Source organism: Coloeus monedula (assembly GCF_965178545.1).
Source record: "Coloeus monedula genome assembly, chromosome: 3".
NCBI lineage: Eukaryota > Metazoa > Chordata > Aves > Passeriformes > Corvidae > Coloeus > Coloeus monedula.
The window spans coordinates 93749531-93770004 of NC_138783.1; the positions used below are offsets into that span (position 1 = coordinate 93749531).

General features: G+C 39.2%; 1 protein-coding gene across 2 annotated transcripts in view; it reads right to left on the reverse strand.

The window, feature by feature from the left end:
- Nucleotides 1–20474, reverse strand: part of MCF2L (MCF.2 cell line derived transforming sequence like) — a 98241-nt gene that overhangs the window by 59617 nt on the left and 18150 nt on the right. For both annotated transcript variants that reach the window (XM_082279364.1, XM_082279358.1), the window contains exon 2: nucleotides 7189–7272. In XM_082279364.1, the coding sequence (XP_082135490.1) occupies nucleotides 7189–7272 (84 nt within the window). The remainder of the gene's footprint in view (nucleotides 1–7188; nucleotides 7273–20474) is intronic.

Consider the following 20474-nt stretch of genomic DNA (forward strand, 5'->3'; position numbering starts at 1 on the left):
TGTTTATCTTGGGTGGAGATGACTCTGCCCTGACCTGAGCTGTTACAAGGTTGTTCTTCACTGACTATCTTTTCCTTCAGTGTTTCCCTGCTGGGACACTTGAGCACAGATATGCCTTCAAATGCTCCTTAACTGCTTTTGCCTATCAGAACCCTGCTGCTCAAAAGAGTTTAGGGCAGAGTAACCTGAAATGCTACACATAATAAGTTCTGTAAATTTCAGCTTTAACAATACTGACTTACAGAAGCTGCTCTCTATATTGTAACTTTAAATACATGGCCAACAAGGGAAGACAAGTCACTCTAGCAAAAGCAGTCACTGCTTTAAAGGAAGCATTTATGAGAAAAGGGCATGGGACATAAAGTAAAAATCCTACATATTAACTGTGTTTGTATTAAATAATAGAAAAAGCAGAAAGTGAGTTTACTTTTTAAAGTGTCCTTTATTTCTTAATTTATCTGATGCAGCAAGAAATTATTTTTTTTCCTTTATTCGGAATCATTGTTTTCTTCTTCATTTTTCTTCACCTCTGCAGAAGCAGCATTATTAAATGCTGCACTGTTTATTATATTTAATAAACACAGTTTATTAAATTAGCTGTGTAAAATGTGATTTTCTTCTTTTCATCCAGAAGTAAATCAAGCCACAGAACTTAGGATGAGGAGATAAAAAAGAATTTTAGGAAGCTAAGAGGGGTTTTATTGTTGTTGATTTTTGTTTTAGTGGTAGGGAAAGCATTCAAGTGACAGAACCCAAACAATTTCACTTCTCTTACCCTCTTTGAAACACAAGTTTAAGGCAAAAATATTAAAAAATCTTACTAAAACCAATTCCTATAATAATCTTCCAGCACCTCAGGATTATATACACCTGATTACAAAGAAAAAAAAAAAGACACAGACTTAGATGAATCTTTGAGTGCTAAAACTCATGAAAATAATTCAAGGTGTGCAGAGTAATTTTCAAAATGAGTTACTGGAATTTTAATCACTATACAAAAAATTAGTAGTTTAACAGCAATATTTTAATAAATTCAGGTCAGTTGATACAGTGACCACATCTAGCTACCCCAGTCCTAATCATTGGAAAATCACCTCTTTCACATTCCCCTCTAGCTCAGAGTCCCGAAATTCCAGCTACAGCTGTTGAACAGCCTTAACTGATTTGCTGGACAAGTTCTGTCCACAGAGGCACACACAAGCCTGCTCTCCTATTTCTAATCTTATACAGGGATGCACTACACAACTGGAATTTAATAGTGTTACGTGTTTTTAAGACAGTCAAGTACCTGAGAGCATTAAGAGCATTTTCTTAGTCTAATCTTAGCCTTTTATTTTTTTAAACATAAATTTCTGAAAGTATAACAAATCCCCTTATTTTTGTTTAAAAAATTATGAACACTGTTCTGTCTCGGTGAATGTCAGATTGAATGGATCTAGTGAACGATGCCTTTATCCATAGCAGGGTAGGGATAGCCTAGATGATCTTTAAGGGTTCCTGCCAACCCAATCCATTCTGTGATTCTATGAAAATGCTGAAATACATTCAGCATAATTTCTCTATGAAATATTAAACAAATGCCACTTGAGTGCCAGCTTTAGATTTTGTTTATTGCAAAGAGCAGAAGACAGTGGACAGCATCAGTCCTTAAGTGGGTGTAATCAGTCTGCAGACATTTTACCTGAAACAATTCCCAAGAATTTCTTGATGCTTGTCTCATAACATGCAGCTGTAAGAAATATTGTGCAAGTGAGAGGATTATTGCTTTCCAGGCTATAAATGGAAGCACCATAGAAGTACAGAGGACTGAAGCTCATTTCAGCAATTAAATAAAATAAAAACACCACAGCACTTTAAACTAAGCAGATCATTAACAGAAAACTTTGCTATCAACTCAGTTATACATGACTTCAGCAGCCTATTCACATGAAACTTCTTTAACAGATTTAGTATCAAGCAAAACACAAATTGCCTCCATAAAATGGAAATTTTTCAGGGGATAAACCTCTACAATTCTAGCAAAGCCTTGTTAGGTAGAGCTCTTCTAAACAGATCTACAAGTCTAAGGTCAGTTTTTACAACAGCGTTTTGGAGAAACACGCATTTTAAAAAACATTGAATTGCACTAGATCCACAGGTTAGGCAACAAAATTACTTAACTGTGCTTAGAAAATAGCACTTCATGTTCCTAACTTCTGAACACAATTAACATCAGCAATAGCATCAGGTACTAAAATTACGTGTACCTAGACCATCATGGTCTTGTGGATGAAAAGAGTAGAAAAAATATCCATGGAAAACTATCTGTGCTATCAGCTGGTAAATGATGAGACTGGTAAAGTTTCCCTTAAGTTCAGGTGACTTAACATTTATTCTTTATATTCCGCTACATCTAACTTTTCCCGTCACAGTTGCTATCTCTTCTGCATCTTTTTTTTTTTTTTTTTTTTTTTTTTTTTAATTAAGCAGGTTGGGTGATAGGAAATTGCACAGTATTTTAGAGAAATTCTAATCTAGAGGCACATTAATGACTTGGTATCTAAGAACAATCTCAAATTAGACATAATTAATATTGTTTTTCATTTTAAAAAGCATTGTCAGGAAAAATTGCAGAACTTGCGAATTGTACAGTTGCTAAAAACCACACACACAAGTGCACAGGCACACACAAACACAAAGAAAAGGGTAATTCTCCACAACCCTGTGAAAGACTTGCTAGCTGTTTGGGGTTTTGTATGGACAGCAAAACTTGGTGGCAGCAAAAAAAATTGCCCAGACTTACTTTCAGGAAGGATGAGTAGGAGATTTTGTAATGTTTCCCTAACTAGTCTGCTCCCGTTTGCATAAAAAAGGTATTCCCAAAAGTACTCTGACCACCCCCACCAAAAGGAAGTAAGTAGTTGGAGATAATTAGATGACAGAGCACAGAGTCTTCTGGCCTGATTCTATAATGCAAATGAAATAGTATTTGGACTATGAGAAAAAATATCATCTCTATGTTGATCAGTGTGCACACACAAGATCCAAGAGCATTATCCTTGTTGAATGGCTCAGACCTACAACTTTAGTTCAAAAGACCCTGCTTAAAAGTAATCTTGTTTGCAGTCATGTCAAAAGTGAAGTCCTCACATGATTTAGAGAAGGGCTTAGTTCAGATTTTTTTTACTATTGTAGTGGTTCAGCTATTATGCTTGTACATTTCTGATAAGGAATTTCTCCTTTCTGCTTGCATAATATATTTAACTGGATAACTCAGTATTTGAAATTACATGTAGACTTCAATTAGGGAGTGAATAAAAGCTTCACTGCATATCCTCTGCAAAGAAAAACAGATTCAGGAGGAATTTATTAAAATGTTCTTTTCTTGAGATGAGAGAGAAGTTTTACTTGTTTAACTTCACAAGCTGCATTTTGTCCAGGCTGATCAGCAGCAAATATACTGGCTTAAAAACTGGATTGCAATAATAATTTGCATCTGAACATACTTGGACTGGAAATCTCTTAGCCAAGGATTCATTTTTTCCCTTTCTCTTTTTCTTTACTACGTTTTTGGCTTGATTTTTTAAAAAATCTCTACAGCCAGTAGGTTTAGCACATTGAATAAAAACAATAGTTAAGCTTACACCTGTGCAAGGCAAAGACTGATAAGCAATACCTCTCCCAATGTCCATACACAACATAGATACTGTCTATATTATATCAGCAACAAAATAGCACTTCTTGTGCTATTTTGTTGGATATTTTGTTGCTATCAGTTGGATATTTTTAACCAACTGTTCCAGCGGATGTGGTACAGGATCCACTCAGAAATGCTCAAACATAATTTTACAGACTCAGCAGCCAGAGCTACTTCAATGGGAACAGTTTGACCAGTGAGGTGTTGTCAAGTCATTTCCACAGAAGAAAGCAAGAGCACATCCAAGAAAATAAAGTTAGACAAACTGAAAAGCTTACTATTTACAATGATAGAGGTATAAGCCTATATGTTTAAATTTATAAATCAAAGGTATAAGCATTTTGAAAGCTAGTATCAATGTTAAATTTTTCAATGGCAGGAAAAACAATGAGGAATCAATAGACAAAAATGCAAATAGCATGAACTCATACTTGTATTTCCTTTAATGGAGACACTTTGAAGTTGTTCAATGCATAAATAGGCATTCAGAGGAAAGGGAGTTAAATACCTGGTTCAGTACTCATGGTGCCCAAGAGTCTCATTTGCACATCACATAGCTTGAATGATTTAAGATGCATATTAACATACACAGGTGTCTGTATGCTCTTCTCCATCTACGTTTACTTTAACACACCTGCACACTACGATGGCAGGTAGACACAAGGCTGGGTGGGTATGAAAGTCACACAGCAATCATGGAGAGAGAACATACTTATGAAAGAAAATATAAAATATGAATAGAAGACTGTGAGGAGTACATAAGGATACATAATACATTTTCCAGAGACTTTTAAATGGACCTTACACTGTCCTTCATGGGATAAAAACAAAAAACAAACAAGGAAAAAAACAGGCAGAAGACCCTTTTCAATGCGGAAGAAAAAGTGGTTGCACGAATACTAACTAAAGAAAGCAAAGGTAAAAGAATTGAGACACTGAACCGTGTAGACACAACACTTAGTTTAGCCTAGCAACAACGAAAGAGTAACAATTTTAGCAAAGATAAGGACCTTGTTCCACAGAAAGAAAAAACTCCAAGGCAAAAAGTAAACAACTGTGCCTGAGGTAAAATATTAACTTCAGGGTTTATAAACTTTCTGTGTGAATGACTAATTACAAACCTCATCCACAGCTTGCCCCAACATCAGATTTAAGCTGAACACAGCTGCATACTTGCTGCTGGGCAAGAGCGAGTCTGTAGAAGTAGTGAGCACCTTGATTTCATTGCACCTTGTTATATTTACTGACAAACCGAAGCATTAGTGGAAGTTTTTGCTTTATTTTGTTTCATTTCAAGGCTAATTTGGATGTTCCCATAGCATTTCCATTCCAATCCAGCACAATGAGGGACACGAGTAAGAAGTGACCCCAGTTTAGAACAAAACACAGAAAGCAGCTTGGGAAGGGCTACAGCCTTTAGCCACAGAAGCAGACTAGGTTTCATTCACTATTCAAGCAAGTGTCCCATGAGACCTAGACACATCCTATTAGAGAAACTAAAGCAATTTTCAAGTACACATTGACTTGCTGTTGAAAAGCCAACAACTAAAATCAGAAATGCATCTAAGACATTCAGCAATACCTACAAATATGCTATTTTACCTAAAGCATTACTAATCTATGGACTTCCACTTTAAAGAGTTTTATGCCATGTCCTTAGATTCTATTTCCAAGGCAACTTAGTAATAAGCAAAAAAGTCCCATTCACACACTAGGAATGTCTTAAGTGGCCTTAGAGCAAAACCCCTCTTAAGAGCAAAACCCCTCTTAAGCTCAACTGTAACAACAAACAAATCATACATAAATCAAGTATCAAAACATTGGCTCTGTTCCTTCATTCACAGAACCTGTAACACCACTATTTGGTACTGCGCAGAGAATTAACCATCAATGTCCTGCAGGAGAACATTAGAATAAAAAAAACTGAACCGAAATTTTGAAATGAAAATGCCTCATGCTCAAATTTCCCAAGAGTAATAAAATACAACAGAGAATCTAGTCACAGTAATGCAGCTGACCTACGACTTGAGGCAAATAAAACAAAATTCTAATTGACATGAGGGTGAATAAATAGAAGAAAATAGAACGAGGCTGCTCTTACTAAGCTCTACTGCCAGGTGGATTTATTGAATGCTGAAGATGCTTGTGGATTTGTGAACTCAACAACTCTTCTACCACAGTCATCAGTTTTCAGGTTTCCCCCTCACTTCAGAGGGGCAAAATAGAAACCCTACTTAGAGTTTCATAGATAGGCTGATTCTTGCATAACACTCTTATGAGACATTTTCTGCCCATGGATAAGAATGAGCTTGGAAAGTCAAAAAAATTATCGTCCAGAGAAGAATTGTAGCTTAAACACTATAATCTCAAATGAAGCATGAACATCCAACTTCATAAAAGAATATCTTATTTTCCAAGTGCTACCATCACCCCACAGAAAACACAGTCACTACTGCAGACCCACAGTTTAGCTTGTGTGGCAGAAATAAATCATAATTAATAGTTAATTATGAGTACAAAAAGATTCAGTGAAATCTTGCCAAGTAAAGCAGTACATTGTTTCACTCCCGCGTGTCTCTGGATCCGATGTAGGATGGGATTCAGAGGGAGAGGAAAAGTCATAGAGTCCAGCTGCAGCTCAGAGAGGTAAATTTCCTTTATGCTGAAGGATGCAGGGCAGCTCTGCAAAGCCACTGATGCTCTCCCTTTCTGTGTATTGGAGGGAGGGCAGAACAGGGCCATAACTCCAGCAAGTTCACTGCTGCATACCTACAAGAGCTTTTACAGGCAGAAGACAGGAGAACAAACTCAGAGGCTTATCAGACACCTTCTTCCACACAGCCTGATCAGTGAGCAAAGGTACCATCTCCCTTTGCCCATTATCGGCCAGCCGTGGGCTCAGCGTGGAAGTGGACCAAGCTCAGCAGCCAACACTTGCATGGCACAAACACCGGCCCCCATCACCTGCCTGGCACAGGTGACCCAGGGGCAAAGACCCTGTGCTGTGTCAAAGTGGCTGTGCTGCTTTTGGAGACAGCCTTATACCCAAAACCAGGTTCCTCTGCAGTCAGTGATACCAAGCCAAAAATCCTGTCCAGAACTTGACGCTACACTTGTCTGACCCCAGCATGGAGGCTGTGGGGAACATGGTACCACACTGCTTGTTCCACCACTTTGGTCAAGACCAAGGTGTCAGCTTGGGCTTCGGTGTCAAACAATACAGCAGAGTCCGTGGCAGCTGGGGCTGGGAGCTGAGGACTGCAAGACCAAAGCAACCACCACAGCATCCATGCTGCAATCTCCAGTTAACTGGAAAATTAACTATAATTTTAAAATTTCTGTTATACTTTAAAAAAAATCTTTTAATAAATCCTTAAATAACAAGTCTTGATAGCCTGAATTTTGAGTTACTCATTGATTTCTCATGTAAGAGACCTCAGAGACTTTTAAAGGACAGCAGGCTGAACCATGCATCTAAGCAATATGTATAGGAGGGAACACCATAGTCTTACCTGACAGATATGCAAATTGTTTCCTTAATTGGTCCTGAATATCTGCAGCATAGAGGGGAATGATATCCTGATGCATGATTTCATCTGTGGAGAGAAAAAAAAAATTGCATTGCAAAGTCATTTTATGCAAAATTTCACAGCAGACATTAAAAAAAAAAAACATCCCTAGAACACAAACACTCAGAAAACTGTCTTAACTTTTGAAAAATACGTGAAAATCTTTGGAGTCTTTCAAGTGCTTGCCAAGGGCAAACTTTTCTTTGAATAGCACACTAATAAAAGAGGAATTTACATTTACTGACATTTAGAAGCAGTACAGAACTGTCACTGAACACTGTAGAACTAACATTCCTCAGAAATGATGGTAAACAGTGGGACTTTTTACATATTAAATTCAATTTTTATTAAAATTGTCTCAATTCAAACAAAACCAAGAAACATCATTTCTCGAGCCTGTTGTCTAGATTCAAATACCCCAAGATAACAGCATTAAATAAGATAGATAGAACCGGCTTGAAAGTACATCCTCCCCTTGAACACACACACACACACACACACACACACGCTTTCTACCTCAATAGTGAAAAGCAATGCTTAAGCTTTTTTCTCAGCCCTTCCAGTTCAGTTTAGTGACAACCATTCTGCTTTCCCAACCCTTGGTTTTCTGTCCCAGTTTTTCAGCAGAGGCGTTTCCCAGAGGTCAAGCAGAAACCTGAGTTTCGCTGATTGTGACAAAGACTGCATGACAGAGTTGCCTCATTCATAAACTATGATTGCATTTTTTACAAGGAAACAAGAAGTTTTACTCTTTTGCAATTCCTAAAAAATTATTATTCCACATATTAGCCTCATTGAAAAGTAGAGAAGAGATAACACAGCTTTTCCTTTATTTGGTTATGAACATTTCTTTTAATCTGACATTGTACCAACATGGAAGTTTTGGGTTTTAATGTACATTGAAATGTCATTAACATAGGTTTTGACACTCAGAGCTGTGAATGTGCACAGGAAAAATAAGTAAAAGCCTAAAACTTATGTAAGGATAAGTGCACCTGCACTGAAGTACAAGCTGAAGTAACGCTCTGGTCCTCAAGGACTTGCTGCCACTGAGGTCTCTCAAATGCTAGATTGTGAGCAGACAGACACCCACTTCTATGAGCAATTCTCACATATGTAAAATTCTGAGAACTGAAATTATTTCAGAATGGAAAAAAAGCCACTTTCAGTTACTTCTTCCATATAAGAAAGAACTTATACTGTGAAACAGAACTTCTCTGTTCTCTGTCATCCTGTTGGGCAGGGGAAGACCCATGACCACTTTCAAGGTCACACACTGATCAGAGCTATTTTCCTGTATCCGGCAAACTGCTGCCTGATCAGAAGACTTCTGCATACCATGATGTCAAATCCATAAGTGGATACTTTTAACTGTCAAGTCATACTTCACCCAGACCTTCAGTTATGTCACCATTTCAATGTTTTCAACAGAACACTGAACACAGATCTTTCAAACCTCCAATCTCAGATGGCCAAGTAACTTTCAGAAGAGGAATACCCCAGTTCCCCAAAGAAAAAAGGATTTTAGAGTTTATTTTTGCTGTCTGTGCCTTATAATACAAGTAGCCCTCCTGCAGCAGTGCTTAAAACACTAAACAGCCCTGATTCTGCAAACCAATACCTGCAGGTGGACCCATTAACCTGAATATAAACTCTTATAGGATCGATGCCTATTTTTTGGTGGGAGATGGAAAAAGTGAAAATAACATCATCGGTCTATAAAATGCCATCTTGCCTAAAGTCACAGGCAGACATAATTTTCATTATTGCATAGCATTGCACCTTAAGCATATAGTAAAATAGTTGAATGTTGCATATGTAAGTGAACACATGACACACAACACTGAAGGATGCAGGACATTCCCAAGGAAGAGAAACTCTTTATGTATCGTTACCTAAGGATCACTGTTTCCCCATGCATCCCTGTGATCAATCCAACTGCAATTCGGACATGTATCATGTGAATACCCAAGTCTAGATTTGATTGCTCCAGTGTTCCCTCTGGTAGGAGCAGCAGTTTTTGCCACCCACACAGGTCAGTCCCACAACACTGGTCAAATACTGCTTCACTGAAAAGACAGTCTCTTCCTCCCCCTGGTTTTAAACTCAGTTTTAACTTAAATTTAAGAGCCCATCTGTTTGCAACTGGAGGAGCAGCACAACGTGTCCATTGAGACACCAAAGTGCCCTTGCTGCTGCACTCCTCTGCACCAAAGCACATCTCATCTTGCTCTTGCTGATTCGGTTTCAAGACATACTTCTAAAAGCCAAGTATGCACTAAGATCGGAGCTGATTTTCAATAATTTGAAACAACCAAGATAAAAAAAAGCAGCACCAAAAAAGCGCAGGGAAATGTTACTCTTGGAATTGCCAAACAGGTCACATCCAGCAGCTTGACAGGATACACTTGAACCCAGTATCACCACCCACAGATTCAGCCAGAAATCCCTCTTCAATATCTTGTTTTCCTTCAGAGAAGATGCAATTGTAAAAACTCATTGCTCTGCACCATTTCCTTGACATTTAGCATCCCTCTGTTAAAGAGAGTTCATTGCAGTTTGTTTGGGGTTCAATCTGATTTCACTTTAAGGTTGTCCATCATTACTTGCATATGCTATTTCTTTAAAAGGATAAGGCAACAAAAGGCACACATGCTGAATAGACTATGAGAGCACACACTCCTTACTCTCATGGCCTTTGGGGAAAGTATTTTCTTGGAAATATTCTTTAAATAGAGAACCTGCCACCTGCTACATTCTTTAGGGACCATTTCAATTTTTGTAAAGCTAATTAAGTGCACATTAAAATACAGAATTACTGAAAATCTGTGCACTGTTTTCTAAGGAATTTTTATAGAATCAAATTCCACTTCTACTTGAATATTTTAAGATTCACACAGCCCATTATTTTCCCTGCTCTAGCTTTTCTGCTTTACACAGTGTTTTCAATGCAGAGACCTAAGAGCCTGTGTTTTGCCATATCCCAAACTCATTGCTGAAAATAGTTGCTCACATCAAAGCATGCTTGAATATCCTGTCTTTCTTGAGGAGCTTGTTTAAGAAGCTTACAAGAAAGTCCCTGGGAATTATAGTGCATGTGGTATTGTAGGTGATAATGAACAGTAAAGCAAGGTTCTCTAAAGTTAGTACTGCTTTTTTATTACTATTTTTTTAAACCCCAACACATAAAATAGCTGAGAATGTGCAAAGATTTTTTCTAAGCTGACAACTGGAGGTCCTTTAAAAAAATCCCCACATTATCTAGTATTCAAATTATGAGCGTAAGAGAGGGCAGAAGTGTCATCTTACTAACATAAAGACATCAGTTAAATATATGGTTCTTACATAAAAAAAGACTTTCTCACTGAAAATGTGCACCACAGTCTTACAGATATATCATCTTCTAATTAAATTTAAATCTTGCTTTGATAGTCCTGTCTCAAGGATAAAGGATGATGGCTTAGAGGGACCTGACCCCATCCCATCAGAGGCACCTGACTGCATTTCAGATGAAGCAGGATGACAGATTTAAGCATGAGGGCACAAAGATAACTCGTGCTTGAATTACCTGGTTCCAGCAAGCCCTGAAGAACCTGGGATCTGAGAAAACAATCAATGTCACTGCAGTCAAGAATTTCCATTATTGATAAAAAGCTCCTCTTTCTTTTCCAATCAAACTAAAACTCATCATCATTTGGGGTTTGCCTGACGTGCTGAAGCAAACCCATTTTCACTGAAGACAATACTGGAGTGGACTCTAAACTGACTGTACCCACAATACACACAAGGAAGTCTCCTGACATGACTTTTGAGCTTCCTGTAATGGGTTTAATAAACTCCCAGCAAGCCAGCTGGAATTACACCACCCTTTGAGTAATTCTCCAGGAAATTCTATGGCCATTACTTTATACCAACTTGAAAGCCAACCTATTTGTACACATCCGCACACAAGCCTTTCAGCACAGATTCCAATAGCACATCAGAAATCAAATGACAAGTAATTTTATTTCCTCCTCTTTCTTGCTGAGTCTGCAAGATTTTAATGAAAACTTGTCTATGGTTTCTCTATAAAATCCATGTCTTAAACTGAAGAAATAATGTATTTTTCTTACACAGTTTTGTTTTGCTTCTCTTCTGGAGTAGCTTACCCACTCAGAGAGTTGAATGCATTTTATGAAGGGGGTCTTCATTTGAAAAATCTCTTCATTAAACCACCCTCCCATCTGGTAATTATAAATGCAAGACAATGACTTTCAGAGCAGTCCCTTCATCTCTCTCAGCCCTAAGGCAAATCTTTCATTTCCTCATTCTTCCCTCTTCATCTTCACCCCCAGACCACCACTACTAACAGTCAGCTCCTTTGTGAAGCCCCCCAAGCAGGAAGGGCCAGAGCAGCAGAGCTGGTGCAGAGAAGCCTTCTTTCGCTCTAAGCCACCTAAAACTAATGAGCTGCTTAAGATGCAAAGTAAGCTTCCCAGCTCTAAAACTGAATTTTAAAAATCACTGCTGATTAGTGACAATTCCTGCAAGTTCAGTGCTTGGTGCTTGGTATGCTCAGGCACAACAGCTGCAGACAAGGCTCTTCAGGTCCTCATGTTATTTGTAGCCATGCTGGGCTGATGACAGGAATTTATGCAAGTGTTCATAAACTAAGATTTAAAACCTCACCAGTTCAAAATATACCTTTAGGAAGAGTTAATTCCAATTTCATTTGACTACACCATTATTAAAATGATGGACCAGGAAAAGCAAATTATTAAATTCAGAAATTTTCATGCAAAACATGGTTCTCTGTTAAAGTGTAGTTGGGAAGGAAATTATCACCCGAGCAAAACAGTGCTTTTGCAACTTGTTTGTTTCTGGTGAGCTAAAACATCCTAAGCAAGAAGAAATTCAAGTTCTTTGCCTCTACCAGCATCCCAGTTGCTGGCACAAAGAGATATAAAACAACCTAGTGCTCCAAACAGCTTTATATGGCATTGAGTGTCCAAAAACCATTTTAAATTACATAGTTTCATGAGAATTTTACTTGTAAAAGCTTCACAGACTACAGCTAAGCTCTATCTCCCATTTCCTCTCCTACTCAGAAAAGACTATTTCCTCTCAAAATTCCTGGTGCATAAAGCAGACTTTAAGTTGAGATATCTTTTCTTTTAAGAGAATGATGCTTTATACAAGCTCCACTTCTGCAGCATTCCTACCCTCAGTAAATTTTCTAAGACTGTCTGGCCTATTGTCACAATATGCAGAGAACAGCACTACTAGTTGGACCAGTGGTCCAACAGGCTAGGATGCATCTTCAGTGTTAAGTAAGGATCTAGTCGAGTCAAGACTTGGAAGTGCTACTGCCAAAGAAACTTTAAAATCTTAGGAACAATATTCCCTGTATTATAAGCCCAGGCACAGTGGACACAGGCACTTATTGTTTGGGTGGTGTTTTAAATGTCTAGTGCATCAGAAAACCTGACAGATGCTTCACAAAGTCCAGAAATTATATTTATGCAGCACTGCTCATATTTCCTAAATTTTGGTAATATTTAAATCAGTTCACTGAAATGAAATTTGATAATTCTGCTTCATTGATCATACCTGAAGAACACCATAACTACTAAGAAGACACATGAATTAGTCCCCAAAGGGTACAATTCCAGAACTTAAATGTAAGAGGCAGGAACTTGTCATGGGTTAAAGAACAAAAAACAAAACCCAACATCTTTGTATGATACAGAAACCTACTGAACCCCTACTTTACTCGGGAATTTTTTACTTTCTGCAGTCACAATTAAAAAAAAATATATCTACCTCTTTCTTCTTTGAGATCACAGAGTTGGAGATTTGGCACAAGACTACCTACAAAACTATGAGGATGATGGTTTGGTTTCAGGTAGGGAGATTAAACAATGATCCTTCCTTTAAAAAAAGAACTTTCAAGGTATACAGCAAAGGCAATGCTGTTGGCTTGGCACAAAATGACCAGGAGGTATAACAGTTCCCATTTTCTTGAGTCAAATTATTAAATACCTGCTCAAAAGCATACTTTGAGAACCAACCAAGATTTTGGTTTCTTTCAAACTCTTCTCTAAAATTACTGGATTTGACCGCTTATTATACATGTCAAAGTAGTGCCTGCTTTTCTCTTTCTTCTTCCACCTCCCCTTTTGTAAAAGGCAACAAAATTCATTGTCTTATTTTGCAAAAATAACATCACCTCAAAGCACAAACATGTGAGGAAATACAATCCCCACCCTTTCATGTATAATAGATGCATTCACAGGATACGATGAGTGCTAAATACTACAGCTTCTTCCTCCTCTGCTTCATCAGTCACACTTACTTGACACAGTATTCTGTAGTCCACAGCTTGTCAGGGATCACCTTTAAGTCTGGATATGGCTTACAAGAGAGACTAAACACTAGCTAATCTGTAACCAGAAGAAAATGATGTAATAATTAGAAAGTCAGTCTAGGGATCAAACCCAAAATCTAGTATTTCTTTGTTCGTGAAGAAAATCTAAAGTAAGACAAAAGGTGAGGGGGGTGTGCATTGCAATTTTGCAAGAAATCTCAAAGTGTTACCAGTTATAGAATCGAATCTGTGTTGCCATGCTTTTGCTTCATACATGCTTAAGTGCACCTAGACTGTTTTGGTGAGAAAGACACATTCTTCGTGCTATTTCAAGTCATATTAATTACTCCCTTTCCAAAGTGAGAAGTAAGGGGAACTTAGAATCATGCCACACAGCCATATTATAGCCTAAATTTGTATTAAGCACAAAAAGGCCTTAGAGATAAAGCAGCAATAACAGGTGTACCTACTACCCAACTGTATACATGAACCTCATGCATATGGCACACCCTTACTATTGCAACAACAATATTGCGCTCTTCTTTCCAGGATGTCCTGAAGGAAGCCAAGCCTGCTGGTAAACCCTTTTCTGTTCTTGCAGGATAGTTTCAGACTCCTAGGAACCACATTTAAATATTGCCAAAACTGCAGCATTGTTAACTCCCTAATACTGCAAATAATGCTGAGTGTACAGAATAAAAATACTTCTAAAATATTAGATGTACTTAGTCACCTACAAGCAGCAGATTTTGCAAAAAGCAAATGGTTTTTTTGGGTTTTTTTTTGGTTTTGTTTTGTTTTTTTATAATAAAGAAATAGTAGATAAAGACTGAGCAGCAGAGAATGCTGCCCTAGCAAGGGCTCAAGTGATAAGAAGGGAAGTGACCCAGATGTGTCTCACTTAGCACTTTAGCAAGCAAGCCTCTATGGAGTAACAAAAACATTAGATTTTGCTAACCGCATTTTAGTAAGATTTAATGCTCTGAGAAAATTATTACAGGAATTTTGCTTTCTAAATACTAAAGCTTTGCAAAGAAGGGAAGTCTTCCAAATACAGAAAATTGAAAGATCAACTCTGAGTAGAAGAGCCACATGCAAGCTAAAGGACTCATCTTCAGTGAGCCTTAAAAACTAACAATGCAATCACTCAATTTAAACACATAAGCTGAAGTGGACATACTTCAGAAAATGAAACCAAAGATTTGTCTCCACCAAAACCACCTGCTTTCACCTCTTCAGAAAAATATGTATCTCAAAGCAGGCCCCAAAGCTTTAACTGAAAAGTCAACACACACAGGACCAGCTGTATGAATATGAATACCTGGTGTATCAGTTTGGCACAGCCTGGTTTTAGGTAGCAGGGGGGCCACAGAGGTGGCTTCTGTGAGGAAGCTTCTGGAAGCTTCCCACCATGTCCGGCAGAGCCAACGGCTGATGGCTCTGAAGATGGACATGCTGCTGGCCAAAACTGGGCCAATGAGAGAGGTTGGTGATGCCTCTGTGATGACATATTAAGAAGAAAATCAAAACAAAGTCACAAGGTTTTGGATTCTAGTCAGAGAAGAGGAGGAGGTGAGAACATGTGAGGGAAAACAACATGGCAACACCAAGGTCAGTGAAGAAGGAGGGGCAGGAGGTGCTCCAGGCGCCGGAGTCAAGATTCCTCTGCAGGCCGTGGTGCAGACCATGGTGAAGCAGGTTGTCCCCCTGCAGCCCATGGGTCTATGGGGGATGCAGAGATCCACCCACAGCCGGTGGGGAAGGTGCTCACATCGGAGTGGGTGGATGCCTGGAGGAGGCTGTGACCCAGTGGAAGACCCAGTGGAGAGAGAGGCCCCTGCTTCCAGGCTGGAGCAGCCTGTCCTTGGAGGACTGTACCCCGTGGAAAGAGAGATACAAGGTGCAGCAGTTTTGGGAGGGCTGTGTGCCTGTGGGAGGGACTCATGTTGCAGCAGGTGCGGTGTGGCTGCTGCTCGTGAGAGCAGACTCATGTTGGAGAGATTTGCAGAGAACTGTCTCCCGTGGGAGGGAGCCCACAGCCTCACAGGGGAAGGACTCCTCACCCAGAGCAGTAGAAGAAAATCGTGGTTATGGACTGACCAAACCCCCATGCCCTGTCTCCTGTGCTGTCGGTGAGAAGGAGGGAGGGGCTGGGGGGGGGGAAGGTGTTCTAAGGGCTTATTTTACTTCTCATTATCCTCCTCTGATTCTGTGAGTAATAAATTCATTTTGTAACTTTAAGTTGAGCCTGTTTCAACCTTGAAGTGTTTCTCCCAGTCCTTATCTCACTCATGAAGCCTTCGTTAACTTTTTTTTGTTTTCCCTCCTCTGCCCAACTGTGGCAGGGGAGGGTGAGCGAGCAGCTCTCATGGGTGCCTGGCATTGGGCCAGCATCAAACCACACCACCTGGCAATTCTACTACACTAAATTCAATTCTTCTGTGTTATTTTGGAAGCAAGGTAAGATTTTAAACAATGAGTGATTTTACTGTTTTCAAAAAACAAAACCCCAACACTTTTCTAAAGCAGCAAAGTGGTAAAATCTAATTGCTTATTGTATGAATCTGTTCTGGAAATAAATGATAGCAGTGCTAACAATTGTGAAGTTGCACAGAATGGGTTGGGTTGGATCATCTGGTTCCAACCACACTGTTGTAGGCAGGGACACCTTCTACTGGACCAGGTTGCTCAAGGCCCTATCCAACCTGGCCTTGAACACTTCCAGGGTGGGACATCCACAACTTCTCTGGGCAATCTGTTCCAGTGTCTCATCATCCTCATTGTAAAAAAAAAATTATTCTGTATACCAAATCCAAGCCTAGCCTCTTTCAATTTAAAACTGGTGCTCCTTGTCCTGTCACTGCAGGCCCTGGTAGTAAGGTTTTCTTGACTTTTATCATTTCAACAATATGGAAGATGGTGAGAATAATTTCTAACAGACAATACATTATTTTATGGTACTCTTACACAAGTACAGTTTTTCATGTAACTATACATCTATAAACTAATGTTTTGAAAGGGAATGTGTGTGAGTGTGAGAGAGAAAGAAAGGCTAAGTGTTCACTAAGAGGCTTATTTAGAGCTGTGTACTAGTTTTCAGCTAAAACATTTACTTGCAGTTGCTAGTAAACTTTCCAGTATTTGGGACTCCGATTACAGGTTACTTATAAAGAAGAGGTTGCTGAATTCATAACCCAACTGGCTGCCCCACCTTACCACACAGATGACAAGAGTTGTTGATGAAGAGCTCTTGAAGCACTGTGGCTTACTGTCTAATGCTATGTAAAAGATGAAACCCACCATGCCTCTCTAAAGCACTGCGAATATGAACTACTTCAGGTAGTTCCGAGGCAGGACATGGACAGAGTTTAGTCTCTCCCATAGGCAGCTACAGAATCATTTAGTGCAATACAGTCAGCCTTGCTGAGACATTTCCTTCACTTACATTTTCTCGTCTCTGCTGACTGTAGGCACAATAAATATTCCATACAGAGCTCAGGAGGAAGAGGAAAGAACAGTGCCAGGGAAAGGGACAACCTTTCTGCCCACTTTGAGCAGAATGTTCCAACAGCTCTCCAGAAAGGAGCGATCTCTGGCACACTGATCACACCCACAAGAAGTGGTGGGAGTAAACAGATGAGAATCAAGCCTTGGCAGTTGCTAACAAAAGCCCTGCTCACTTATTTCAGGGTAATCAAATACAAATGAAAACACCCTATTTTAAACTTGGCAGTCTACACAAGTAGTCCTGGCATGGTTACATATACACCACCATGATTTGACACAAAACACTCCCTGGTTCTACATTCACTGTCTCCTACAATATCAGTTGTTTCCTAAATCCACCCCTCCCCTCTCAGGGATGCAGATGAGGATGCGAATAAAGAACAAAAGTTACTCAGGCTGATTAACCCCTCCACCCTTCCCATCTGGTTATCCTCACCTTTCTTAAACCTTTCATTCATTCCTCCTAACCAGCATGCCTTTTAGTATTATCCCCGTAGCATCAAGCACTGCTTGAGAAGCAGAGCACTCAGACTCACTGTTGATAATTAGTAATACTAATTAAAGATTAGTAAGAAGATCCACCCTTTAGTTAGAAGATCCACCCTTTACATACCTGTTTTTTTAAAATCTGACATTTCAAAAGCTACAGTATTGGAAGATTAGACACCAGTCCATAGGCTCGGTGCTCTCTGTTTCCTCTGCAATAGACACGCATACCAAAAGCAGAAAACAGAACTGGGAATGTAGATTCAGGCACCAGAATAAGGACGCAATTTTTGCTTGTTCCTGTTCCACAAAACATGCTTTCATTTTTCAGTGGACTGTAGCTGCACTATTAACAGCAAATAATATCTCTACTATTTCATTATATCTTAACAGAAACAACATTTCTATAGAAAGCTCTGACTGAAGGAATTAAAGAAATAATTCATTTTAGATTAATCCCCCTATACTAACTAGGGGATGCCAAATTGTGTCCTGTGAAAGAAACATTGCTTTTTCTCTACCTCCAGTAGGGATCAGGAGAAATGATGTATCTGATATTCAAAATGCAATGAATTGAAAATTAAAACACACTGTAAACCAGAAACAGCAGGACAGCTCTCTGCAACAGCAAATTCTCCTTGTAAGCTTTAGCAGCTGTTCTGATCACCATAATCACGGCATGAATGAATCCTGAGCAAAGTACCTTCCATGTAAAATATAGGAATAGATTTTCTGGATACATCTGGTGTACTGAGAGATACATCTGCAAATAAAATGATACACTGCAAATTTACACAAGGACAGAACACACACACCCCCACCAATAAATTGTATTTATACATGAACGCACACAACCAGAATACAACTTTTGCCTTTGTACTAAAACGCATCCCGTTTTCCTCAGTAGGATAACATTATCTGGCAAAGTTCCTACCTGACCTGCAATCAAAAAACTAAGAAAATTTGAAATACTAGACACACCTGTGCAATTCTTCAGAAGCAGCCACAATTCGGCAATATCTTTGTAGAGCAAGGAGATCAGGCTTAAGGTCATGTTGCTTCTAATTGATTTAGAGCAAAATAGCTCCGCGGACAGTGACCTATTTATCTGTGAGCTCGTCCTCAGTGCAAAATGAGAGCGCAAAACTCCATCTTTCACTCAAAGCCAAGCCACTGGGGGCATAATGCCTTTCTTCAAATTACAGGCAGAGTAAGTGTGCCTGTCAGCAGGCTCAGAGGTCCTCCGAAGGGCTTGCTGGCTGCTGGCTACCACTTCTTGTCTTCCTGCATAAACCGCTGGCACGCATTAGATGCAAGCTGTTTACTTTAAATATGAACGCATGCACTGTTCAAACATTATCAGAGTAAGAATGCATTAAAAAATTAATCCTAAGTGTGCCTTGTCAAAAAACCCTCCCTTTAAAAGCTCTAGTTTTAACAAACAATGGTACAGTAAATCTAGCATTATCATCTTTTTCTACCACCCACCCCTACTCCACACAGGGAAATTAACTGCCCAAGGGGCAAATGCCCTTTTTCAATGAACCTCTGGCTAGAAAGCTCCCCAGAAATAAAGTCAGTTTTTCCTACTTGTCAGGGAACCCTCACCCCCATGTCTTTGGTGGAACTGAACTGGGGTGTTTTCCTTGGTAGGAAATCCATCAAACACCTGTTCTCTATGAAGGAGCCCACCCAAAGCAGCAAGAGGCGACAAAAAGACATTCTACTGATGTGACTTTGCAAGTGGAAATACATTGAAATCTTAGGAATAAGACAACAGAAAATAAGGCAACAAATGACCAAAAAAACTAGAAGAGAAGTATTCCATATGATCTTCCAGACATGAATGCTGAGCTCTCTTGCTTTACCTGATCCTTTAAAGTAAGTGCCCAGTGACAGACTACCTGTTAATTAATACACTTGAGATTAGTTATCGGCCATTCAGACTCACTAATACAAAGAGTGAGCCAAGGAGCACGAGTGACAGCAACAGCCATACGAAAACAAATGGACTGTTTTTCTTCACTTCACAGTGTTATAAGAGTCCTCTCCCAACAAGAGAGGTCAAGGAAAGAGGACAGCAAGGATAAAAAGCTTGAATTGATGGTTACATCTGTTCACAAAATCCCATTTGCAGATGGGAAAAAGCTCCATTTCTGCTTCAGCACTCCCAGCCATCAACCAATCCCATAAAAACAAACCAAAACAAACCCAGGTCACTCACAGACCACACTAGAGGTTATTTTCTGAAGCACTCCACATCTGTGTTCTCACCATTCATCTGCCATGGGGCAGGAACTGTTGATAATCCCATACAGTCAGATGTATTCTAATAAATCTACCACCTATATAAGCAGCTCTATTCATTGCATGACATTAATATGTGACCTGAAGAATATAACCACAGTAATTTATTTTCAATTCTGCTATTTCATTTTGGGGGTCATTACATTTTGTAGTTTGTCAAAACACAAGAGTTTTCTAAGCAATATCGGATGTTTTTAAATAAAGGTAGATTTAAAAGAATTTACACTCCTTAGAAGTATTTTACTTAACTGTTCAGTATTTTGTGAGTCATTAGTATATTGGATTGTGCAGAGAGTTAAAAATTAGTGAATGAGTCTTCACAGCACTCCCACAAGTCATGTAAATACTCTCACATGGGAAAGCTGAGATGGAGCAGGTGACCTCTCTTAGATCAGGTAACAGCATTTGTTGCACTGTCAGACACAGGATCTACGTCTTGGCTCTAAGCCCAAACTCCCTCCTTTCTAGGACTGCCACCTAACCCGCGGGGTGGAGCGTGCTCCTAGATCAGTATCACGACTTGTACTCCTCAGACAAAGATCACAATTCACAGCACTTTTATTTCTGGCTCTTGGACTACAGC